Raw genomic sequence first — 24,023 nt, forward strand, 5'->3', positions numbered from 1 at the left:
TGGGCGCCGACCCGAGGTTAGGCTACACCGCCTCGGCGCGCTCCTGGCGTGGCCCGGGGCTTCTCCCCCGAGGAGAACGCGCCCGCAGCGCAGCCCCGCACGAGCCCCGCTCCGGCGCGTCCCTCCCCACGGCCCCGCCCCAGAGACGCCCAGTCCCCGCTGAGCCGCCGCCGGGCCGCTCGCCAAGGGGCCCGGACACGGCGCCGACAAGGCGGCACCACCGGGACGAGGGGCGGCGGCGGAAAGACGCCCGACTCTCAACCGAGAGCCCACGTCGGGCGGCCGTGGGGAGCGCCCCAGGCGCTCTCGCCGCTGCTCGCGGAAGCCCCGCGCGCTGAGGAGGGGGCGCTCCCGCGCCGCCCGCCCCCCGCCCGGGAGGCCGGGCCACCCCTCACCGGCTAGCGTCGCCGTCCGAGCCCGGCTCCGCGCGCCGCCGCCCGCTGTTCCTCAGAACCATAACGCCGTGCTGGCGCCAACTCCGCCGCCGCAACTTCCCTGTAAAAATTTGGCGCGCTCCAACCAACTCTCGCGAGAGACCGGAAGCTCCCCGCCGCCCAGTCAGAAGGCTCGATGCGCCCCGCCCCGCCGAGCTCCAATCGCCGCCGGCGCCCGAGGGGGAGGTGGCTCGTTAGGGACTCCCGGAAAAGTGCGCGGAGGCGCACGCCGCGCACCGAGGGGTGTGTCCCGGGAGGCACTGCGGGACGCGGCGGGGCGGGAAATGTCCGGCCGTCCCCGCCCCTTGCGCCGCACCCGGAGCCCAGTGGGGTCGGTGTCCCCGGCCGGCGGAGGCAATGGCGCCGGCGGCGTCGAAGCTGAGGGCCGAGGCTGACCTCGGGGCATTCCCACAGCGGGCGCTCGCCCAGTACCTGCGCCTCCTGCGGCTCTACCCGGTGCTCACCAAGGCGGCCACCAGGTCGGCGCGGAGCGGCGGCGGAGGGGACGGGGCCGGGCGGGGGGCGGCCCGGAGCTCGGACGGCCCGGTGACCCAGCCCCATAGGTGCATCCAACGTGGGGGTTTGAGCGTGAAAGGCAAAATCCCGGTGCGTCAAAATGACCCTCCAGAGGCCTTAAGTTAACCAGAAAGCTCAGCACGTGCCGTTCTGTATATTCGGTTCCGAACCGCAACTCCTAGACACCCTAAAATGTGGACCCAGGGACCAGACTAAAGGAGTGCACGAGCCGAAGGACCCTGCAGATCTCGGGGCCTCCAGCCCCTCTGCCCCGGAGGTGACGGCCGTCCGGGGTGAATGGGGCCCGGGGGAGAAGCCTGTCACCCGCCAGCGTGCGCGGCGTCCGCTGCTACCTTCCGGCTTGTTAGTACCTGCTCTTGTTTTGAGGACTAGAATGGACTAGAATGGGTTGAGGTGAACGCCTTTAGGAAGTGCGCGGGAAGCCTGGACGGGGTGGGAGGTGTTAAGGCTTGTTTTCTTTGGCAGCTTTGCATGTGGGAGAAAGCTGACACAGCGCCCTCTGTGCTCCGGTTAGCTCGGCCCTTTGATTTGGAGTACTGAGCTTTTTGTGAGACATCCCCCCTTCATTACTTTCAATTAATAGACTGTATAAGTTTGTCCCCTTTTATTAATTCAGCCTTTCATACATGTGCACAGCTGCTTCCTGTGTGGGGAGCATTAGCAGTGATTAAGATAAGTAAGTTCCTACCCTGACGGAGCTTGTATTCTAGTAAAGAACTAGACAAAAAGCAGATAAATGTATAACACAGATAAAGTGGCCAGGGCAGTTTTTATCTGAGGAGGAGTTTTTTATTTCCATTTAAATGGAGGCCTGAGGAAGGAGGGAGCAAATAAGGGAAGCAGAGGGGAGAGGGCACGGTGGGTGCAAAGGTCCTGAGGGAGGAGCTAGCTAATAATGGTGGAGTGGAGTGGGTCTGTGTCCCTGGAGAACATGAACAGTGAGCAAGGGGGGAGGATGAGGAAGAAGAAGCCAAGGATCAGATCAAGAGGCCCCTTATTGTCCCTTCCGAGAATTTTTGATTTTATAGCTTAGAGAGCTTCTCAGAACGCAGCTATAGACCAAGCCTTTGAGCAACTGGGCCTGTCTCCACCTTTTTATTTGAAAATTGTATTGTGATAATTGTAGATTCACATGCAGTTGTAAAATAATACAGGGAGATCCCTTGTATACTTTTCCCAGTTTTCCTCATTGGCAACATTCTGTAAAACTGTAGTACAGTATCACAACAAGGACACTGGCATGGATACAGCCCATAGGTCATATTCAGATTCCCCCAGCTTTTCTTGTACTCGTCCATGGGTGAGTGTGTGTTTAATTCCATGCAGTTTTATCACATGTATAGGTTTGTGTATCCACCACCATAGTCAAAATACAGAAAAGTTTCATCATAAGGATCCCTCCTGTTGCCCTTTTATAACCACACATGGTAACCTTTTGCAGAATTATAGGATAATATCACAATCAGGATATGACACTGATACCACCCGCCAGTTGGAAATCTAACTGTGCTCCTGTGTGTGTATATTACATTCTGCCGTCTCCACCTTTTCATGTAGGGACCTCACATTTCGGCTGCTCTGATGAGGGTTCATCTCTACCCATCCCCAGCATGTTCTTAGAACCGCCATGCTAATTATGTGCAAGAACAGATGCCCTCCTGCACGTTTTCTGAATACCTCTCTGTCCACAGTGGCGTTTTGTCAGCACTTGGGAACTTCCTGGCCCAGTTGATTGAGAAGAAGCAGGAAAAAGAAAACTGCTCTCAAAAGCTAGATGTCAGAGGGCCTCTCAGATATGCCATTTACGGGTGAGTTCCATAAAGGGGCTGGTTTACCCAGTAGCAGGCTAAGTGCGACAAAGCTAGGATATCAAGACCTGGAATTATCTACCTCAGAAAAACAATTTTTTAAAAAGCATCGAAGTCATCGTGGGAGAAAGTCAGAATGGTGGATAACATTAGCTTCACTTATTTTATAGTTTCATTTGCTTTTTGTTTTGAATTGCATGGGTGAGGGTGGCCATCGTAATTGGATTGAGAAACCTGAGGGCAGATAGCTCACCTGAACCTAAAATCGGACTTCAAGACCCAAAGACCCTGAAAGAGGGAAACAGGCTCAAATATGGCCAGTTAGTTTCTGTTGTTATTTTCATAGCATAAACATCCAGAAAAGAAATACGCATCCTGAAAATTGTCATTTCTGAACCACTTTTTGAATTGCAAAAGCACAGAGATTCAGGAGTTTTACCTGTTAAATCCACCCTGAGTTCTCTGGCCAACAATAGTGTTTGTATAGATGGATTATTTTGAAGCCTTTTGCAACAAGAGTGATTTTTTTTCAGTTCAAAATTCACAAATAAGATTTTTGTATTTGTAAGCATGCTAACTTGAGTTATCTCAGCTTTTTCCATAATGTCCTAAATCCCCCCAGAGAGGGGGAGTGTATCAGAATCACCTGGGAGGTCATCCAATCACAATTTTCCATCCTCAAGACTTCCGTTCTCTCCTTCCTGAGAAGCCCTGCCCTGGGCCACTTAACATTCTATGAAAGGGTAGGGAAAGACAGGGGAGAACTGCTTGTTTAAAGACTTTTCACTGTCAAGCTGGAAGGCCCCTGGGCCCTTGCCCATCTTTTGATTCTGGGCTTTATGAAGCCTCAGGTCTGTTGTCCCTGTAGACGTGGTGGCTGGGTTCAGTTCTCTCCTGAGTACTCTGTGCTCTTTGCAATGAATAATCCTAATACAGACAAGCCAGTGCACAGCACCAGGTTTCAGCCCTGATAATGATCCAAGAGAAATTGATGACAAGCTCTGACACCAGGGATGCTTCCATTATTTACCGAGCACCTTCTCTGAGCCAGGCCCTGTTCTAGGCACTGCAGACATAGCAGTGGACAGACAGACACGATCCTGTCTTGTGGCGTTTACCTTCTAGGGGTGAAGAGAGGGCACTATATAACTAAGCAAATGAGACCATGACAGTCAGTGATCAGTGCTCTGAAGAAAATGAAACAGGGCCTGGAGTAGAGAGTGGCTGGGATGGTGGTGGGTTCATTATTCAGGACAGTCGGAAGGAACTCTCCAAGCCGACGTGTTGAGAAGGAGCCAGCCATGTGACAGCTGGGGTCAGGAACGAGCCTGGTCTGTCAGAGGCAAAAAAGAATGCTTGGAGAGGATTCATAGAAAGTGTATTTTCTAGAAGGGCCACACAGACCTGTGTGGTCAGTGCTGAGGGACTCAGGGTTTAGGGTCTGGGGTTTGGGGGTGAAGCTGGCCCCAAGATGCGTGTGTCCAGCTCAACCCCACCGCGGGCCTCAGGTTCTTTTTCACAGGGCCGCTGGGTCACTTCTTCTACCTCTTCATGGAGCACTGGATCCCTCCCGAGGCCCCCTTGGCAGGCGTCACGAGGCTCCTTCTGGACCGCCTCCTCTTCGCACCTGCCTTCCTGTCATTGTTCTTCCTCATCATGAACTTCCTGGAGGTTGGTCTCTGCCATAGACTCACGCAGGCCAGCTCTTCTCTGGCACAGGGATGCTGTGGTTGGAATTCAGAGTGTCTGTGAACTTTACACTCTGAAGTTTCACCTTGTCCTCTGTGAACGTCAGAAGCAAAGCACAGTCGTATTAGCAGCACCTGTTGGCCTGCAGTGGCAGTTCCAGAGAGTGGGTTGTCACACGTCCATTGTCACAGTTATAGCCCAGAGTATCAGTGATGCTTATCAGTCCTTACACCTGCTGGCAAGTCTCAGCACTGAACGTGTTAGTAAAGAAGCATATATACTGGTCTGTCATAAAATTTTTTCTGAATATTTTGATAGCTGTACTTCAGTATAATTGGTTTCTTTGTAATCCCACATATTTTATTTTATACATTACAAAACATGATTCTGAGAAATGGGTCCATGGGCTTCGCCAGAGTGCCAGAGAGATCCATAGCACAGAAGTTCCAGCCCCCTAGTGGCCTTGCTGAAGCCTGTGCTCACTCAGGGTCTGGACATCACAAGTGCTCTGAAGAGGCTGACTTACCAGCGTAGACTTAACATCACAACGGAAGACTTGGGAGGTGTGTTTGCCCAACCTCACTCCACTAACCGGCTCCCTCACCATCCCCTCTCCACCTCCATGCCCGAGACGTGTCATGTTCTGCTCTGAAAGTAATTCGTTCAACCCATCACAGCAGGTGAACGCTTCTCACTTGGGTTTTATTTTGAAACCTCACGTCAAGTTCTTATTAGTAAGGAGAACACCCATGCTGTCTAAAGTGACCCTGGTGGGCGGTAGAGAAGATGTTTAAACTTCACTGTGATTGCTAATAAGTCCCTGATAGTAAAAAGAAATATTTGGGAAGTCCTTAGGAAATCAGAGGTAGGAGAAAGTAGAGGGCGCCCGCATTAGGAGTGAGGGTACCACAGCAGTTTCTCCCTTTCTTTCCTTCCAAATAGGAAGGGAGTATATTTCCATTAAAAAACAAAAACATTTGCCTCTAAGTATATGGCAAATGTTACCAAAGTGCATAAAGTCCCCACCACATCATGAGACACGTGGGACCACACTATCCATACGGCACACACACTGCAGGTGCTTCTGCATCCAGCATTCTGTGATCCAGAGGTCGTGTTACAGACTAGACCGTTCCACCCACCGTATGCCTGTGCCTTTTGTGTAAGGATTCCCGCTTGGTTAATTCCTAGAATTGTGGTCCAACCAAGGCTGTCGTTTTCTGTCCTCCCTGCAGTGGTGCAGAATGATAGCATCAGCAGACATTTACTGAGCACTTGCCTTGTTCCAAGCTCTGCATCCAGTGCTTCGGGCCTTTGAGCCTCCCATCAACCCCACCTGACAGTTGAGGAAGCTGAGGCCTTCAGTTATTTGCAGGGTAAACACTGGCCTGAGGTCATGTAACGAGTCCGTGAGTCAGGATTCAGACACAGGTTCTGTGACTCTTGAGAGCTCCTAACCCTTGTGGCTCTTCCCTCTGTGTGAAGTTTGTTTTCCTACACTTTTTTTTAAAATTAATTATTTAATTTATTTATTTTTGGCTGCGTTGGGTCTTCGTTGCGGTGCACGGGCTTCTCATTGTGGTGGCTTCTTGTTGTGGAGCACGGGCTCTAGGCACGCGGGCTCAGTAGTTGCGGCATGCGGGCTTCAGTAGTTGTGGCTTGCGTGCTCTAGAGCGCAGGCTCAGTAGTTGTGGCGCATGGGCTTAGTTGCTCCGCAGCATGTGGGATCTTCCCGGACCAGGGCTCGAACCCGTGTCCCCTGCATTGGCAGGCGGATTCTTAACCACTGCGCCACCAGGGAAGTCCCAGGTGTTTGTCTTTTAACTTCATATAAAGTTAAATTGTTTGTATAAGTTATATAAATAAAGGGTGTTATGGTGTCTTTCTCCATACAGGAGTTTAAAAAATTCATGCATTCAAATCTGTCATTCTTTTCCTTTGTAGGCTTCCTTAAAGGAAGATAATGGAAATATTCTCCTATATTTTCTCCTTCTACTCTTGTGATTTTATTTTGTACTTTTTTTTTAAATTTTTATTTATTTATTTATGGCTGTGTTGGGTCTTCGTTGCTGCGCGAGGGCTTTCTCTAGTTGTGGCAAGCGGGGGCCACTCTTCATCGCGGTGCGCGGGCCTCTCACTATCGCGGCCTCTCTTGTTGTGAGGCACAGGCTCCAGACGCGCAGGCTCAGTAATTGTGGCTCACGGGCCCAGCTGCTCCTCGGCATGTGGGATCTTCCCAGACCAGGGCTCGAACCCGTGTCCCCTGCATTAGCAGGCAGATTGTCAACCAGTGCACCACCAGGGAAGCCTCTGTTCTGCTCTATTTTAAAGGAAGTACCCTTTCCAGGACTCTTAGGCCCCTCGGGTGTGCATCATTTTCCCTCCAGGATCCCTGAGTGCCTCCAGACCCCTGTGGGCCTGCTGAGCAACATCGAGGCCCAAAGGTCGGTCCCTCGGAGGCCCTCTGTGCATGCCGAGTGATGGGCAACACCTTGCACGTAACATAAGGAGAGCTACATTTCCAGAGCCCTGGAGCAGCCTCAGGACCACATTTCTAGGCAGTGCGACCTGCCATGGAAGTGTTCGTCACGGCCGCCGTCTGAGCTGCCATGAGAAAACACTCTACTTAGAATTCCTCGAGGACCTCGTACCTGAAGTCACTCTGCTGGAGGAGAAAGTCAGCATCCTCCCATGCTGTGGCGCTAACGGGACCCTCAGCGAGAGCACTTGCCTCGCGGTAAGGCCCTGAATTGCCATGCAGAAGCGGAGGCGTGCAGCAGTTTCCATGAGGCCGTAGCCACTGCCCTGCATTATTTTAACGTCAGTACGCTCTGCAGGACATCTAGGAGCCTGGCGCGGGCACCCTATTGCCTGCAAGGACACTGAGTACCCTCAGGCCCCCATGGGCCTGCTAAGCCACATCCAAGCCCGTAGCCCTTCGGAGCCACTCTGTGTATGCCGAGTGTAGGGCAACAGACTGCACTCTTTCTTGGGACAGCTTGACTTCCCCAGCATTCCCACAGGTCCACGAACACCGTTCTAGCAGGGCCAACATGCCGTGCAAGTCTGACTCATTGCCCTAGTCTGCGCTGCACTGAGAAAACACTCAGCTTCGTATTCCATCTGGGACCCCCTGTCTGAAGTCACCCTGCCTCCAGGAGAATGTGGGCTTGCTTTCCGACTGCAACTAAAGCCCAGTTCCTCGGATAACACTGCAGGCTTTTGAAGAGCCACGGGCCCGGAGGCCTAGCTGGGGCTTTCCTTGGTTGAGGCAGTTCGCTAGATGCAGAACACCCTGCTTCGAGGAGTTGATTCAACGAAGTAACCACTGGGTAACCTGTGTCTCTTTGGACTTGTTAGAAAGCACAGGGATGTATGCTGCGTGTGCAAGTGGAAATGGGGGCCTGATGGAACTAGCCTTGCTTTCCCATTCTGAAAGCTCCATTCATGCTGCCTTGAAGCTACTTGATATTGAGTGCTGTTGACAGGCCACTGGCCACTGTATACATGGCCCTGGGAAGACAATGAGTTTTGTCTAGCTAGCCGGATGCTTCGATGGTCGGGGTGGAGCTCATCGTGCCACGCTCTGGAGCTAAAGGGAAACTCAACGTGAGTACTGACCTCGAGGTAAGTCCCTGAGCAACCGCGCAGAAAGGGCGGCATGCAGCTGTTTCCATGAGGTATTAGTCGCTGTTCTGCTGTATTTTATTTTATTTTTTATATTTTTTATTGTTGTTTTAAGATTGATTGATGGATTGATTGATTGCTATATTGGGTCTTCGTTTCTGTGCTAGGGCTCTCTCCAGTTACGGTAAGTGGGGGCCACTCTTCATCGTGGTGCGCGGGCCTCTCACTATCGCGGCCTCTCTTGTTGCGGAGCACAGGCTCCAGACGCGCAGGCTCAGTAGTTGTGGCTCATGGGCCCAGTTGCTCCGCGGCATGTGGGATCTTCCCAGACCAGGGCTCGAACCCGTGTCTCCTGCACCGGCAGGCAGACTCTCAACCACTGCGCCACCAGGGAAGCCCTATTTTGTACATTTTGATAGGCCCAAAGATAATAGAAATATTCTCCTATACTTTCCTCTAGTATTATGTGTTTGTTTTTAATATAGTGGGAGATATACTTCCGTCTTAGTTTTTTCCACTTAGATAGCAAACTGTCTCATTACCATTTATTGAACAGTCCCCAGTATAGTAAAATGTTAACTTTATCATATTCCAATTCCCATGTGTACAGGCCATTATCTGGACTCTTTGTTCTTTTGCTGGATTCTATTCATTTCCAAATTTCCATGTTTTGGTTTGTTTTTGGCTGTTGCTACTAGACTTTTTTTTTTTTTTTTTTTTTTTTTTTTAAATTTTTATTTATTTATTTTTGGCTGTGTTGGGTCTTCGTTGCTGCGCGAGGGCTTTCTCTAGTTGTGGCAAGCGGGGGCCACTCTTCATCGCGGTGCGCGGGCCTCTCACTATCGCGGCCTCTCTTGTTGTGAGGCACAGGCTCCAGACGCGCAGGCTCAGCAATTGTGGCTCACGGGCCCAGTTGCTCCGTGGCATGTGGATCTTCCCAGACCAGGGCTCGAACCCGTGTCCCCTGCATTGGCAGGCAGACTCTCAACCACTGCGCCACCAGGGAAGCCCTAGACTTTTTAATTGCCATAATTTTACAGCATTTTAAAAAATTTCTAGTAAGGTAAGCCTTCCTTTCTTATTCTTTTTCAGGATGGCTATTCTTATGCATTTATCCTTCCAGATGACATTTAGAATCAATTTATTGGGGTCTGTTTTTTAAAAGCTCCTGACAACTTTTGATTGGAAATGCATCAGCTTTGGAGATTATTTTGGAAAGCACTGACAGCTGAGCCAGCAGCAGAGCAGTTCTGGTGCCCAGACCCGCAGCGTGGATCCCACCGTCGTCAGCTCAGCGCTCAGGGGTCGTGGGCAAAGGTCACGCACAGTGAGCTGCTCTGAGGATTTTCCTCCTGGACTGTCAGCTCCGTGCTGCCCCGCTTGTCCGTATAAACGGAACAAACTGCAGTTTTAAAGAAATCACGGTGTCAGTCTTTGGGGCCCCGGTACTGCTCACGGTCTGTGTTCCCCCCTGCATTTCCCCCTCTCCAGGGGAAGGACGCGACCGCCTTCGCTGCCAAGATGAAGAGAGGATTCTGGCCGGCGCTTCAGATGAACTGGCGAGTCTGGACTCCAGTGCAGTTTATTAACGTCAACTACGTCCCTTTGCAGGTAAGGCCAGCCCAGCACCGCGGGGCCAGAGAGGGGCTTCGAGCTCCCCCAAAGCCCACCCCCGCCAGCCTTCTTTTTCTCGAGCCTCGGGGTCACCCCAAGTTCCGGATTCCTTCTGGGGCTTTCCTCTTCGCCCGGAATCGTTACCGTTCTGGATTCTGGCAGGCAAAGCGACATAGAAGGAGGGGCCTCCCAAGCGGGGTCCACACCGCGCCCCTTCGTCCCGGGCAGCGCTCGGCTTTCTAGGGCTGGATTGCAGCCCGCGCCCACGCAGCTGCGGGAGGGCAGCCTCACCTGCGGGGACGTGAGGGCCACACCGGGGCGGGGCGGGGGGCTCTGAGCCGAGGGTCGGAGCGTCTGGGCGGGAACCTATGCGAGCGGGACCGCGGGCCGCAGGCGGGCTGCGGTAAGGCCGCCCTCCGGTTTGCTGAAGGCCCCGCCAGTGTCCACCGTCTCCACACCAAGTACAGCCCATCTGTGTCCGGGTCCCAAGACCACTGCCGGATGGACGGGCTCACGGCCTAGGTTTATGAGGGCCACGCAGCCGGGATGTACAACTGGATCCTGGGACTCCATTGCTGGCGCGCTGTGCTGCCTCCCTCCCTCCCCTGAGGGCCACACAGAGCAAGCCCTCACCCACCCGCAAAATGCAGGCACTCGGGGTTTCTGCCCAGGGTTTTACTGGGGGCTGGGCACATGGGCACCGCCCCCTGCACCAGAGTTCCCCACGCCCCCGGAGGAGAGGCGGGACCCGCATGAGATCCAAGTTCCCAGACACCAGCGGAGCACCAGCCTCTCAAACAGGCCTTTCCAGGGATTCCCAGGCCTCAGGCCTGCTGTGTTAACCTTTTTCTGCACACCATTTAAGTAACCTACCTGAAACTAGCTCATGCAGGCTGATTTCCATCCTGCTTTAGGGAGAGGAGAGAAAGAGACCTGGGGCAAGAGTCCCCTTGGGAAAGAGGTACCTTGCAAGGGTGGGAAGAGGGAGGGGACGGGCTTGGTAATCACACACACACACACACACACACACACACACACACACCCCACCCCCACCCCCCAAGGGGTAGCAGAAAACCAGAGGCAGTGATGGACAGCAATAGCTGATGTTGCAGGAAGTTAAAGCAAAATAAAAATCGGTCCATTTCCATTGGCTTTAAAAATGGCCTTCCCAAGAGCAACTTCAGTGTCTCGATGTGGCTGAAGCCAGATGGCTGAGAACTGATGAGTGGGTGGGGAGGTAGAAGATAAACTACAAGTCTAAAAAAGTCTCTCGGACGTTTGAGAAGCGGAGGGGAAAACGGCAGTTAGCAGTGGGCCAGGGGAGGAGAAGGCTTTGCAGCTAGGAGAAGAGTGGCCATGCTGCATGCAGGTGGCCCCCCGGGCTGCCCCAGTGCCGGGGGTGGGGGTGGGACTGCAGCGCAAGCAGAGAGGCACTTCAGGTGGAAGGCTCGCCTCCCCTGTGAGCACAGCAGAGAGAGGAGGTCCACTGTTCACTGGGGACCCCGGCCACACCTTGTCTTCCCTCTGGGAGGGGAGGGGTGGGGCAGGCTTGGGGGGATGGGTATTTTGAGGGGAGTAAAGAAGTGGTCACCTTGGTGCTGCAGAGGATAGGAGAGGAAGCTGACTGGAGACGGGGGAGCCAGGAGAGGCTGAAGACTCACGTGCAGGGGCCTGAGGCAGGTGAGAAGGCAGGAGGATCTAGGTTTTTCCAGGGAGTGCAACTGAGGAGCCAGAAGGGAAGGAAACCAGGGCTATGCACTGTGGGTTCTAAGGCATATAGAAGATGAAATAAAGACATGAGAAGACAGAACGGCTGAGGACGTGGAGGGGTCTATGGAAGGGAAAGTAGAGAGGCTGGAAAATGGAATCCTTCTGACTAGCTTAGGGACAGGGCTGCAAGCTTGGGGTCAGAGACCTTCCTAAAAGGTGGTTGCAGGCGAGTGCTTAAGGGGCAGGGAGTTTATTCAACAAATATATATTGAGCACCTGCTGTATGCCCTGCTGCTCTAGACTCTGGGGCTACAGTGATTAATGAGGTAGACCAGACTGCTACTTTCATGGAGCTTATGTGCCCGGGAGACTCAGTAATTGACTAAAGGTGATTTCAGGTGGGAGTATGCCTGTCTGATCATAGAAGCAGGGTGATGGCATAGGATGGGTTAGAGTGAAGAGGAGGTCGTGGAGTTGTCAGGGAGGAGCCAGGTGAAGCCACCTGCATGCTGACTGGTCCTGGGGTGAGAGGCTGAACCACAGCTGAAGTGCTCGGTGAAGGAGTATTTTCCCTGCTGTCCCGTAAACATCATCAGGCGGGGACTGTCCTCCTCACCCCTCTCTGCCGCGCCCCTAGCACAGTGCCTTGTACGCAGTAAAGGCTCAGCAAATACCGCAGTGGGTGCATGGACTGACCAGCGACTGAGCTCTGTCCTGGGGGGTGGGTGCCTGATAAGTGTGCCCAGGCCCTGCTCTTACTGCGGCCTGTGTTCTCTCCGGCAGTTCCGGGTGCTCTTTGCCAGCTTGGCGGCTCTGTTCTGGTACACCTACCTGGCCTCTCTGGGGGAGTGAAGACGACCGGGAGAGGTCCTCAGACACACTGACGTCATGGGGGGAGGGGGGAGGGGGTGCGGGGTGAGAGAGCAGGGACAGCCCAGCCTGCCTCTAGATCATGTGATTCGAGACGACCCTAAAATGATGGACGGAGAAACAGAAATCTCTGAATGTCAGGATTCGTTTTTAAAAAGGTAGCCACTGCCCTCAGGTGGTGCTCCCCTAAGAAACGTAAAATACAGTAGAGATGATTTCACCGCTCACCTTGGACTGAATTAGGATCACAATAAACTATAACGTAGCTTTTTCAGTGGTGATTTTAATTTCTCAGAATAATTGCTGTTGCTTTGAAAGAAATGGGTGATGAGGGCTGCCCTCAGATTTTTTAAAACGTTTAAAAAATTGTGGTAAAATATATCACAATACTACTGCTTAGCTACCTGGCCCCATAGGACAAGGGCCCCTCTAGACCAGGACTTGCCCTGACCTTCTGAGAGGCCCTGTATGCCACCCTTTCAGCTGGGTCTGCTCTCCTGTTGTTCATTTACATTAGCCCTCCCTCCCTGTTTTTTCATTCTTAGAACATTCCTTCCTGATTGTCTCCCATCCTTATTTCATGGATACAATATCCCTTGGGATCTTAATTATATATTTTTTGAATTTTTTTCTGTCTCGCGTGCTGTTTCTATTTTCTCAGGGTTTTTTTTTTTTTTTCCCCCGTTTGATCTTTGTGTTACCCTATCAGCATTTCCTGAAATGTTTATTGATCCTTTTCTTTCTCTTTTTTTTTTTTAAGATTTTTTTTTGAAGTGGAGCATTTTTAAAATCTTTATTGAATATGTTACAATATTGCTTCTGTTTTATGTTTTGGTTTTTTGGCTGAGAGGCATAGTTCCCTGACCAGGGATCAAACCCACACCCCCTGCATTGGAAGACAAAGTTCTTTGTTGTTGTCATTGTTGTGCCAGGTCTTAGTTGCAGCTCGCCGGCTCCTTAGTTGCGGCATGGGGGATCTAGTTCCCTGACCAGGGGTCAAACCCGGGCCCCCTGCATTGGGAGTGTGGAGTCTTAACTACTGTGCCACCAGGGAAGTCCCTGAAAGGCAAAGTCTTAACCACTGGACCGCCAGGGAAGTCCATGTTGATCTTTTTTTTCTTTATTTAAATTTATTTATTTATTTATTTATTTATGGCTGCGTTGAGTCTTTGTTGCGGTACGTGGGCTTCTCATTGCAGTGGCTTCTCTTGTTGTGGAGCATGGGCTCTAGGTGCGCGGGCTTCAGTAGTTGTGGCTTGTAGGCTCTAGAGCACAGGCTCAGTGGTTGTGGCTCACGGGCCTAGTTGCTCCGCGGCATGTGGGATCTTCCTGGACCAGGGCTCGAACCTGTGTCCCCTGCATTGGCAGGCGGGTTCTTAACCATTGCGCCACCAGGGAGGCCCGGGACCCAGTTTTGTTGGGGATCACCCATTTTCAGTAACTGAGGTATTTTCTCCTGGGCTGGTCAGTTTACCCAGAGAGGAATCTTTTCATTTCTTGCCCAGGGTTGGGGGGTGGGGCAGGGAGCGTGGTGGCTGTAGGGGAGCATGGTATAAGCACAGTGGCCAACATTCTCGTGGCTAACTGGAGAAAAGGGGTTCGAGTGCTACTATTAGTAGGCGAACTTCGTATAATTTCATCTTTATTACTGCAGCCCAGTCTCAGCTGTCAGGTGTTCTCAAATCCAGAGCCCCTCTGGTTCAGAACTTCTGTAATGTAAGTTCGCTAGTCTTCTGCCATGTTGGAGGTGAGGTAGTCACCTGAATACACTGGTGATGGAGGGGATGAAGAGTGCAACCTCTCAGGTTTTCAATCAGTCCTGCTGTGTCCTCAGAGCTCAGAGGTGGGGCTAGTAACTGTAACTGGCCAGGCTCTGCCAGACTCACCGGAATAGATGAACTTGCTTCTTGGCTTCCCTCAGTGCAGGCAACAGATATTCCATCTCCTCAGATCAATAACAATCCGATTTCCAGCTTCCAAAATTTTGTCAGCTGATCTCTTGGCTTTGTTTCTTCTGTGGACTCAAGTATGTCCTGTGGATTTGTCTTTTTAAATTTTTTTGCTATCATTTTAATAAGCGACCTTCTGGAAGAAGGAGACATAAGTATATGGGTTCAAGACACCATGCTTAAGCAGAGGTCTGGGTATTTCTGTGGAATACATTCATTCTTCAAAATCCAGAGTGACTTTTAAGAATGTAAATCAGATCGTATCACTTCCCCATTTAAAAGTCTGCCAAGATGATCCAGCAATTCCACTTATGTGTATACACCCAAGAGAACAGAAAGCAGGGACTTGAAGAGGTATTTGCACACGCATGTTCACAGCAGCGTTATTCACAATAGCTAAAACTGGGAAACAACCCAAATGTCCATTGATGGATGAATGGATAAACAAAATGTCCATCCATACAATGGAATATTATTCATCCTTAAAAAGGACATTCTGACACATGCTACGACTCAGATGAACCTTGAGGACATTGTGACATAATCCAGTCCGCAAAGGACAATACTGTCTGACTCTACTTCTTTGGGGTCCCTGGAGCAAATTCATAGAGACAGGAAGATGGTGGGTGCCAGGGGCTGAGGGAAGGGGAAGGGGAGTTAAGTGTTTAACGGGGACAGAATTTTAGTTTGGGAAGATGAGAAAGTTCTGGAGAGGGATGGTGGTGATACTTGCACAACAAAGAGAATGTGCTTAATGCCCCTGCGCTGTACACCTAAAAGACGGTTACGATGGTAAATTTTGCGTTATGTGTATTTTGCCACAGTAAAAACATGGCAGCCGGAAAACCCTGCGGGAGTTTCCCGGTTCACTTAAACCAGAACCCCAAGTCATCTGCGGGGCACGGGTTCCCCCTGGGCTCTTCCCGCAGATGACCTGGCCCAGCCGCCCGGCGCCGGCTTCGGTGCTCCCGTCGCGGCCCCGCCCAAGCGGCTCCCCGGGGCGCCGCGTGCTAGAAGGCAGGGACGACTCCCGCCCCAGGCCCCCCGCAGCGGGTCGAGGGAAGGGTCTCAGAACCACCGGGCTCCACCTTCGTTCCCGGAAGTCGCCCGCGGCGGGCAGGGCCATCCCGGCGACTCCCGCGTCTCCCGCGCAGCCCGGCGGCCGGAAGCGCACGCCCGCGCGAAGCCTGTCCCTTGCGGCGCGCCGTCCGAGCCCGAAAGCGCCTGCGCGGAGTCGACGCGGGCCCGCCTGGGACGGGCCGGCATGGCGTTCCGGCAGGCGCTGCAGCTGGCGGCCTGCGGCCTGGCCGGGGGCTCGGCCGCCGTGTTCTTCTCGGCGGTGGCAGTGGGGAAGCCCCGGGCGGGCGGGGACGCGGAGCTGCGCGTGGTCGAGCCGCCGGCGTGGGCGGGGGCCGCGCGCCCCGGGCCCGGCGTCTGGGACTCCAACTGGGACAGGTGCGGGGCTGGCGGCGGGAGCCTTCCTGGGCCCTGGCCGTCCCGGCCGGTCGGTGTGGTCGGTTCCGCGCAGGGGCGGGCGGGGCAGGCTTGCGTGCGGGTTTCTCTTTCGGTTCTGGCCGCAAGGGTGGCTGTGGACGTGGGGCGTCCTTCGACCCCTTTTCTGAGCGCCAGTTTCCTCGTCTGCACAGGGGGTCGTTTTGAGTAAGGAGCACCGTGATGCCAGGGACAGTGCCCGGCGCACAGGGAAGGCCGAAGTGGTCGTTTTCTGTCCTAGACGGAGGGCTTGGACCTTTGTAGGGCTTTTGTCCTTGTTTCCGTCTCCCAACTTCTGAATCCTCAGATTGGGTGACGGCACGTTGGTCCCACATTTGCGATACAGCTGAGACGGCGAGGTGGAGATGGGCCCTGGAAGGGGCCTCCGCGGGGCGGCCTCGAGGGGACAGGACCAGCAGCCATCTTGAGTAGGAACGTGAGGTCCAGGGGTCCCGGTCCCACCTGGCCGCGCGCTGTCAGTGTTCTTATTGCGCCCTTGGAGTGTGGCTCCTGTGATCAGGAAGCAATTTTTAGTCTTACTTAACGTTAATTAATTTAAATTTAAAAACCAGAGCAGTGCAGATCTTAAAATACTCTATTGAAACGATAGTATTTTTGGTATGCTGGAGTAAATAAAGTGAGTTACTGACATTTCACCTGTTTCTTCCTGCTTTGTAAATGTGGCCACTTGGAAATTTTAAATTACGTATGTTGCCGGTGTTGTGTTTCTATTGGACGCCCCTGCTCTGGGTTGTGGGATGGTTTACCCAGTCCCAGCTCTTTAATCCTTGACACTCTTGAGTGTGGGGCACAGATCCAATATTTATTGCTGGCCTAGTTGTATCGGGAACTTCATAGGTATTCTTTTTAACCTTTAATTTTTAAAAGGTACACTTAGCTTAGAATCGTCTTGTATTTACAGAAAAATTGCAAAAGATGATAGAGTTCCTGTATACTCCACACCTAATTCCCTCTGTTGTTAACACCTCACACTAATATGGGACACTTGTCACAGTGAACCAGTATAGATACGATATTATTAACTGACGTCTGTACTTTATTGAGATTTCCTCAGTTTTTACATCTTGTGCATTGTGTCTTCCCGGATCCCACAGGACAGTCAGGCTTTGGCAGTTTCTCAGACTTGACTTGTTTTGATGACCTTGACAGTTCTGAGGAGGGCTGATCAGGGATTTTGTAGACTGTTCCTCAATTGGGATTTGTCTGTTTTTCTCATGATTAGACTGGGGTCATATTCTGTTTTTCAAACATCAGTACAATCTTGTGAATTTCTTGGGCCTTTTTAAGGAAACAGTCACTCTGAGGTTAAAGGACTGACTTGAGGTAGAGCCAGACTCCAGCCTTGTTTGAGGCCAACATGCTGTATTTGCTTGCCAAGTCTAGATTTATGGGGGGGTGAGGGGGGTGGTGTCCATGCTAGAAAGTAACAGGGCCTCATCCAGTGAGATCTCCAGCCTCTTCCTGAGGAGCCAGGCTTCCTGCATCTGTGCCTGTAGGTTCCAGATGTCTTCTCTGGCTCAGCCCCAGCTCCCACGTGACTGCCAGTGTGGCATCTCGGCTTGGTCATGTTACAGGCACCCCAGGTTCGCACGGCCCAAGCAGAACCCGTGAATTCACCATTATTCCCCTCAAAACTTATTCTTCCAGCACTGCCTCAGCTGAGTACATTCTTTTCCCAGCTCTGCCAGTCTCATAGGCATTTCATTTCTATTAACTTGAGGTCCACGAGCCACCAGAGTGCCTGTCTTCACCAGACTTGGTCGTTTCTCAGCATCTGTGCTGCTGCTACTCCCTCCCAACCCCCATCAGCTCCTTCCCAGCGTTCCAGCAGGGCCATCCAGGGGGCTTCCGTGGGAACGGGAACAGTTTCCTCTCTGTCCGATGTGATGCCCACTATCCCACGTGCTACTAAGCGTTGAAAATGTGTTTAGTGTGACTGGGGAAATGGAGTTTTAATTGTATTTAATTTTCATGATTTTGAATTTAAGTAGCCACGTGGTCAGTGGCTACTATTGGGCAGCACAGCGTCCCCGTCTGCGAGGCCACCCTGTGGGCATTTCCCACCTGCCGTTCCACAGACACTCCTTCCTCTTCTCTGCGTCCCTGGTCTCCTTGCTGTGACTGTCAGTCTCCTCACAAGGACGTGGGCGGCACAATAGCTTCGCTTGTCTGTTCTGTTCACATCCAGCCGCCCAGGGCGGGCCTGGCGCCAAGGGAAGGGGCGGCGCTGGCTCCTCCCCTGCGCCTCCCCAACCCGGGAAGCCTCTCTGTGAGAAAGACTGGGGGTGACTTGCGAGCAGGGGCACAAGGGCAGGGACACACCGTCTTGTATTTCTGCCTCAGGAGAGAACCGCCGTCCCTGGTCAACCTGCGGAAGAGGAACCTGGAGCCCGGAGAAGAAGAGCTGGCGTCCAGGCTGGACCACTACAAGGCCAAGGCCACACGGCACATCTTCCTCATTAGGCACTCCCAGTACCACGTGGACGCCTCCCTGGAGAAGGACCGCACGCTGACGCCCCTGGGTACGTGGCTGGGCCCGCCCGCAGAGGCCAGCCTCCTTGAAGGTGCCCTTGGGGCGCTGGGCCTCTTTGGACCTGTGTCAGGTGTTCTCGGCCCAGATGCGAGCCCTGTCATTATTAGTAATAATCAGCCAAATCTGACACAGGCTTTGAAAACGTCCTCGACTTTAAAACTGTTAAGGTGGATCCTGCCTGCAGGCACGAGGCCCTCTGAGGTGGCGCCGCCCGGTGCCCCGTCCGGCTTGACCTGGTTGCTGGAGAGCCTCCCTCAGAGGCTGCCTCATAAACGGTGGCAGGTCTCAGCAGCCCCGCGCGGAGGGCGCCTGCGGCAGTTTCTCGCTGCTGTGAATGGCGCTGCCGGGCAGTCGTCCCGCCTCGGTCTTTGTGCTCATGTGTCTGTAGGAGAAATTCCTAGCAAGGAAACGCAGGGAGGTTGGAGATAGAGTTTACATTTTAAAAAACCTCTCTGTTGAATGAGATAGCACCCATTTGTGTGAAGGGGCTTGCTGGCCTGTCCTCGGGCACGGGTGGAAGTAAAGCTGCATCTGTGGTATCGTGCATCCAGCTGAAACTGACTTTCCAGGGGCATTTCTACTGGATTCTAAGATACATTTGAGGAAAAGCATTTGTATTTGCACCCAGGCCACAGCAGTGCTAATCTGTCCGTCCTCAAGTGTTGACACCTGGTGGTGGTGATTGAGCGGCGGGTGGTCACTGGCGCACTGACACCCAATCTTTGGACAAAGTTGAGTAGGAATGGTGTGAGGGACCCAGAAATAGTAAACAGGACCCCACCCAAACTTCAGCCAGCCTCAACCATGGCCGTTGTCTTCAGTGTTTTTTCTGTATGGGGCTGAAGGTGGCTGGTTTGTCTCATTGATTTTACCTGTTGAAAGCCTGGCCCCTTCCTTAGGCCTGAGCCCTGGGAGGGGCTACCCGTCTTGTCCCCCACACCTAATGGTGCTTGGTAAGGATTGAAGTATTTGTGAAGTAAACAGGGACTGCGGCGATGTGTAATTCTCCAGTGTATTCCACCTTCAAGGTCGTGAGCAGGCTGAACTAACCGGTCTCCGACTTGCAAGTTTGGGGTTGAAGTTTAATAAAATCGTCCATTCCTCCATGACCCGTGCAATAGAAACCACTGACATCATCAGCAAACACCTGCCAGGTGAGTGCCAGGCGGCCCCGGGGCGGCTGCTCCTGAAGGGGCGCTGAGTCCTGTGTTTCTCTGCAGGCGTCTGCAAGGTCAGCACAGACCTGCTGAGGGAAGGCGCCCCCATCGAGCCTGACCCCCCCGTGTCTCACTGGAAGCCGGAGGCTGTGGTAAACCCCCCCCCCCCCCCCGGGCGGCCTCCACTCCACCCCTGGGCTCCTGGCGGCGGTGGCCCGCGCACTGCCTCCATACGGACGATCCCTCCCTCTGCCCCCAGCAGTATTACGAGGACGGGGCGCGGATCGAGGCCGCCTTCCGGAACTACATCCACCGGGCGGACGCCAAGCAGCAGGAGGACAGCTACGAGATCTTCATCTGCCACGCCAACGTCATCCGCTATATCGTGTGCAGGTGAGGCCCCAATGGCGCCTGCGGCCCCGCCTCCGGCCTGGGCCCCGCCTCCGGCCTGGGCCCCGCCCCCGAGAGGCCCCACCTCCCCACCGCGGCCCCGCCTCCCCCCTCTTCCCGCCAGCCTGTGCCCCCAGCACGGCCCCGCCTCCCCCCTTCTTCCCGCCAGCCTGTGCCCCCAGCACGGCCCGGCCCCGCCTCCCCAGCGCGGCTCCCCGTCCTCCTGCCTGACGGTGCCCGCCAGGCCCAGCCGGTGGTCTGGTAGAACGGCTTTCTCACGACTGCATGTTTTTGGGGGGAACAGACCAGACTGAGGTGCCCCCCGTGGGCGGCCTTTCCCGGGTGATGCTGACGTGGTCGCTTGGTTCAGGCGCTGTGCGCGGTCGTTCCCGCTGCGAAGTCACACTTTGTAGGAGGCAACGCGAACGCCCGTTTCCCTGACGTCCCCCGACTGGTTTCAGCACCTGTCGATGGCTCCTGCCCCCGTGGTTGCTCAGTGGTGTTTGCTTAATGGTTTCGTATGTCCCTTTATTAATTGGAATTTTTGCGACGATGGCCTCACGGATCTGTTTTGTGCGGGGTGATGACCCGTGAGCACGTTAGTCACCTGGCTGCACCAGCTGCTCCCGCAGGGGCTCCTGTGTCCGTGGAGCGACCACGTCCCTTCGTCCTGGCCCCAGGGGTCCAGGGCCCTCGCAGTGATGCCTGCGCTGAGCCACAGGCGGCGTCACGGAGGGCCCTGGGCCTGGGAAGGCCAGCTGGGTGCTCGTGGGTTTGACCACATCCCGCTTAGTGCAAGTGAGAACCCAGCCTCCGCCGGCTCCATTGAAGGTGCTCAGCAGGTGCTTCAAGAGCTATGGGGTCCCGCTTCTCACGAGGGCCCGTTCGTTTGCCCTCAGGCGTCGCCCGCGTGGCCCGGGGCGAGCAGCCCGGCGCGGGGGGGAGCAGGCTGCGGCGCCAGGGTCCCGGCCAGGTTGAGCGCTGCCAGGAGGAGGGGCTGGGCTTCGGGGGCAGCCCGAGCCCGTGTGCCGCTCAGGGCGACTTCGGGACTGTGTGAACCCACGTCCTCCCATATCCCGGGACAGCACTGACCCAGTGTCACCGGGAGCGACCCCAGTGCTGAGGGCCGGCCAGAGACGTCGGGGCCGGGAGCGGCCTGTGCCCCCGGGACACGTGAGGGCGCTCTGCTCCCTAACTTAGGGCAGTTTTGAAAGCGGTGAGGGTGACGCTGAGCTTTGAAAAAGCAGCATGTAGGTAGTTAATTCCTCAAGTCGGCAAAACTCTCGACAGAGAGAGTGCCAGTTAATGGCAAGCCACAGGGATGCCACTTGTGCACCCCAGTGTCCTGGGGCATAAAGGGGTCCGGTGGCTCGGACGGAGGCCATAGTCGTACTGGGCTTTTCAGCAAATACTAACTGTGCCTAAGAAGCATTAAGAGCATGGAAATGCTCCGGGGTTGTGAGTTGTCCCTGCCGCACCGTCTGGCTGCCCCCGTCCCCTTTTGGTGACACTGGAAGAACAAATTCAGTTGCATGCATTTGTTAACCAGTGTGTTTGTGACTCACATGCAAGCCTTGAGTTGGGTTGATCCCCCGTCCCAGAGGGGCTGGGCTGTCACCTCCCCCTTGTTTGATTGATGGGTTGGCATCCACCCGACAGCTCCTTCCTCTGTGAAACCCCTTTTGAAAATGGGAGGGACTTGCAGGTGTTGGCCCCAACCCCAGGGAAGGCCCCTGAGGCCTTGTCATCTGGGGTGGGCCCTTCCTAGCCTGTGCTCTCTCCTCCAGGGCGCTGCAGTTCCCTCCAGAAGGCTGGCTCCGCCTTTCCCTCAACAACGGCAGCATTACCCACCTGGTAGTCCGGCCAGATGGCCGAGTGGCTCTCAGGACCCTCGGGGACACGGGGTTCATGCCTCCTGACAAGATCTCCCGCTCCTGAGGGCCGCCTCGAGGCCCCGCTCTCCTTCTCAGCCCCCTGCCGGCCTGGCGTGGGTGCCACCGAGACCGTGGGCTCCTCCCCTGCCCCCCACCGGCCGCGCCCCGGGGCCAACGCTCCAGGGCTCCAGGGCTCCGGGGCTCCGGGGCTCCGGGGCGCGGCAGCCGGAGAGAAGGCGGCTCCACGTTGCGGCGCTGCAGCACTGAGCTGCTGGCCCAGGATGGAGAAGGGAAGCGCTCAGGTCAGATCAGCTTCGTCTCTCGCAGTGTCTCTGCCTCACTCTCGTCCACCAGGATGAGCCCGTGGGGTCTAAGCAGGCCTGTTTCAGGGACTGGACGAGGCCCGCAGATGCCGTCCCCGCAGGGGCCGCGGCAGACACCGCAGCGCGCCGTCCGTCAGCAGAGCCCGTCAGGCAGGAGGAGGAGGGTGCCCGTGCTTCTTCCATTCGTAACTTATTTCGCTGCTTACACTCTTTTTTCATTGCCTAGAACTCTTTGTCACTTAAGTTTCTATTAATTGAAGATTTTCCTCATCTGGTTCTTGCTTTGAAAACCCATTTCTCACTCCCGAGTCACACAGCCCTGCCGCTGTTGGATCTGAACTCACGTGTGTTGCTAGGCCTTTCTGGACACAGAGGAGGGGCACCTTGGCAGGTGAGGGAGGTGACTCGACCTGCTGGTCTCGTGGGAGGGGCCGGGCAGTGACGGCCCAGGAGGGGCCCTGTTTCAATAAAGTGTCTGGCTGACAGTTCAGTCCTTGTTTGCCTGTGGCTATTAATCTTTTATGCTTGTGGATTAGAATATGTAGATACGATGTGTCCATCCCAAATCTCCGTTTATTTAGGAGAAAGTACAATTTCTATGAAGTGGTTATGAATATTTTTTGCAATCAGTGCAACTAATTGTGATATTTGATCCATTTCTGTCAATTTTGGAAATAACTACAAAATGAAATTTCGTTTTACTGGTTTTTCAAAGTACTAATTGTGAATGTTTTAAAGGAAACGGGAAGCCTGTGCAGCACGACCAACAGCAGCCCCACACTTGCTGAGATAGTTTCAGCAGAAAGCTCTCTTCCCCAGTCTTTTGTGCACCCTGCGCTGACAGTTTTGCAGGGTGTCTGCCCACCAGGGGCCTCAGTGAGAGGCCCTGACCCAGGACAGTGAGCTTGGTAAGTAAAAGCAGCAAGCACACACCGTTCTGTCGAAATAGTTCCGACAAGTTAGCCAGGGGCTGTGCTAATGTCGGAGACCAGAAAAGCCAGAGGCGGCACCAGGTGTCTGGCCTCGGGCGCTGTGAGGCCCCGCAGCTGAGCCCTGGGCCCCCGGCCCCTCGGGCTTGCGCGGCCACCCTGCTGTCCTGTCTGCAGACCTGGCTTTTCCATGGTGTGTCCCCCCTTTACACTTGACCTTTGAGAAGCAGGGCAGCATTTTAGAAACAGGAAAGGAGCCCAGGAGCGGGACAGTGGTGTTCGGATGGGGTCAGTTAGTTACAGGGGCCCAGGGATGTCACACTGGAAACCGCCCCGAGGTAGGATAGATGACCGAGAACTTCTGAAACATCGGGAACGTCGTCCTAAGTTTGACTAAAATGGAAAACCACGCCAAGAGCCCGTGTAACAGGAGGGATCCTGAACTGACAACAGTAGGAACAGTAGTGGTTCCTACTGACTGTGTTGCTGTTTGTTCCAAAATATTTTCTTTCTTTTGAGACGGTTGAGGAAGGAGCCCGAGGGCACGTGTAAGCAGAGACCCCTCCCTGCGGGCCTCCACGCACGCACAGACCTGCGCAGTTCCAGCAGCCTGGGGGACAAACCCGGCTGGGGACGCCTGGCGAGGCGGTCACCCCACAGGTGTTCCCTCTGAGCTGCGAATGCTTCTGGACACATCCAAAGACTATCCCAGAGGATCCCTCTGGATCCAGGAGCGGGGAACCTTCTGGAGCTGCGCACACTGCAGCCCCTGGCACCTCAGCCACCACCCGCTGCATCAGGGGGTTCCCGGCGCCTCTTCCCAACTGAAGAAACTACACACTGATTGTCAGTGTCACAGAAAGGCTCCCCATTTCCCAGGGCAGTTATAAAATATCTGACAGTTTAACTGATGCCAAGATGTTTCACAACCGTGTTAGGAAAGAAAGGGCCCCAAACAGCAAATAAACCACGCTCAGATTAATGTTCTGTTTAACCAAAATAACTGCTTAAAATTTTGCTAAAAAGGACACTTTGCCTGGGCACAGGTGAGAGAGGTCTTTCTGAAA

At 54.1% G+C, this 24,023-nt stretch overlaps 3 protein-coding genes across 9 annotated transcripts in view; 2 read left to right on the forward strand and 1 right to left on the reverse strand.

Moving 5' to 3' along the window:
- Window positions 1-550, reverse strand: part of POLE (DNA polymerase epsilon, catalytic subunit) — a 55,266-nt gene extending 54,716 nt beyond the window's left edge. The window contains exon 1 of the mRNA XM_057526248.1: window positions 396-550. Coding sequence (XP_057382231.1) covers window positions 396-457 — 62 coding nt within the window. The 5' untranslated portion in view covers window positions 458-550. The remainder of the gene's footprint in view (window positions 1-395) is intronic.
- Window positions 551-620: 70 nt separating this feature from the next.
- On the forward strand, window positions 621-12,304 carry PXMP2 (peroxisomal membrane protein 2). Of its 4 annotated transcripts, none has more exons than XM_007181319.2 (5): window positions 621-913; window positions 2,663-2,779; window positions 4,288-4,450; window positions 9,587-9,706; window positions 12,203-12,304. In XM_007181319.2, the coding sequence occupies exons 1-5, from the start codon at window positions 792-794 to the stop codon at window positions 12,269-12,271; spliced, it is 591 nt and encodes a 196-aa protein (XP_007181381.1). In that variant the 5' UTR covers window positions 621-791; the 3' UTR covers window positions 12,272-12,304. The 4 variants fall into 4 exon arrangements, with proteins under 4 accessions (XP_007181381.1, XP_057382226.1, XP_057382228.1 ...); XM_057526243.1 differs by lacking the exon at window positions 12,203-12,304 and adding an exon at window positions 10,140-10,694; XM_057526245.1 differs by lacking the exons at window positions 621-913; window positions 12,203-12,304 and adding exons at window positions 951-1,040; window positions 10,140-11,225.
- Window positions 12,305-15,440: 3,136 nt separating this feature from the next.
- PGAM5 (PGAM family member 5, mitochondrial serine/threonine protein phosphatase) lies at window positions 15,441-23,959 on the forward strand. Of its 4 annotated transcripts, XR_009005012.1 has the most exons (8): window positions 15,442-15,693; window positions 18,094-18,272; window positions 19,312-19,437; window positions 19,504-19,592; window positions 19,700-19,833; window positions 21,618-22,418; window positions 22,766-22,935; window positions 23,476-23,959. XR_009005012.1 is itself a non-coding variant. In XM_057526247.1 (6 exons), exons 1-6 carry the CDS (start codon window positions 15,503-15,505, stop codon window positions 21,766-21,768), a joined length of 867 nt encoding a protein of 288 aa, XP_057382230.1. In that variant the 5' UTR covers window positions 15,441-15,502; the 3' UTR covers window positions 21,769-22,517. The 4 variants fall into 4 exon arrangements, 2 of the variants coding, with proteins under 2 accessions (XP_057382230.1, XP_057382229.1); XR_009005011.1 differs by having other exon boundaries at window positions 22,766-23,959; XM_057526247.1 differs by lacking the exons at window positions 22,766-22,935; window positions 23,476-23,959 and having other exon boundaries at window positions 15,441-15,693; window positions 19,703-19,833; window positions 21,618-22,517.
- The last annotated feature ends 64 nt before the right edge of the window (window positions 23,960-24,023 follow it).

Source organism: Balaenoptera acutorostrata, chromosome 13, assembly GCF_949987535.1.
Source record: "Balaenoptera acutorostrata chromosome 13, mBalAcu1.1, whole genome shotgun sequence".
In the NCBI taxonomy this organism is placed as follows: Eukaryota; Metazoa; Chordata; class Mammalia; order Artiodactyla; family Balaenopteridae; genus Balaenoptera; species Balaenoptera acutorostrata.

Excerpts from the sequence above, each read along its gene's own strand:
- PXMP2 (XM_057526243.1), top strand. The coding sequence starts at position 792 with ATGGCGCCGGCGGCGTCGAAGCTGAGGGCCGAGGCTGACCTCGGGGCA. Across the intron at positions 4,451-9,586 it reads TCATCATGAACTTCCTGGAG|GGGAAGGACGCGACCGCCTT; the intron begins GTTGGTCTCTGC and ends CCCCCTCTCCAG. Across the intron at positions 9,707-10,139 it reads TCAACTACGTCCCTTTGCAG|GCCCCGCCAGTGTCCACCGT; the intron begins GTAAGGCCAGCC and ends GGTTTGCTGAAG.
- PGAM5 (XM_057526246.1), top strand. The coding sequence starts at position 15,503 with ATGGCGTTCCGGCAGGCGCTGCAGCTGGCGGCCTGCGGCCTGGCCGGG. Across the intron at positions 19,438-19,503 it reads CATCAGCAAACACCTGCCAG|GCGTCTGCAAGGTCAGCACA; the intron begins GTGAGTGCCAGG and ends GTTTCTCTGCAG. Across the intron at positions 19,593-19,699 it reads ACTGGAAGCCGGAGGCTGTG|CAGTATTACGAGGACGGGGC; the intron begins GTAAACCCCCCC and ends CTCTGCCCCCAG.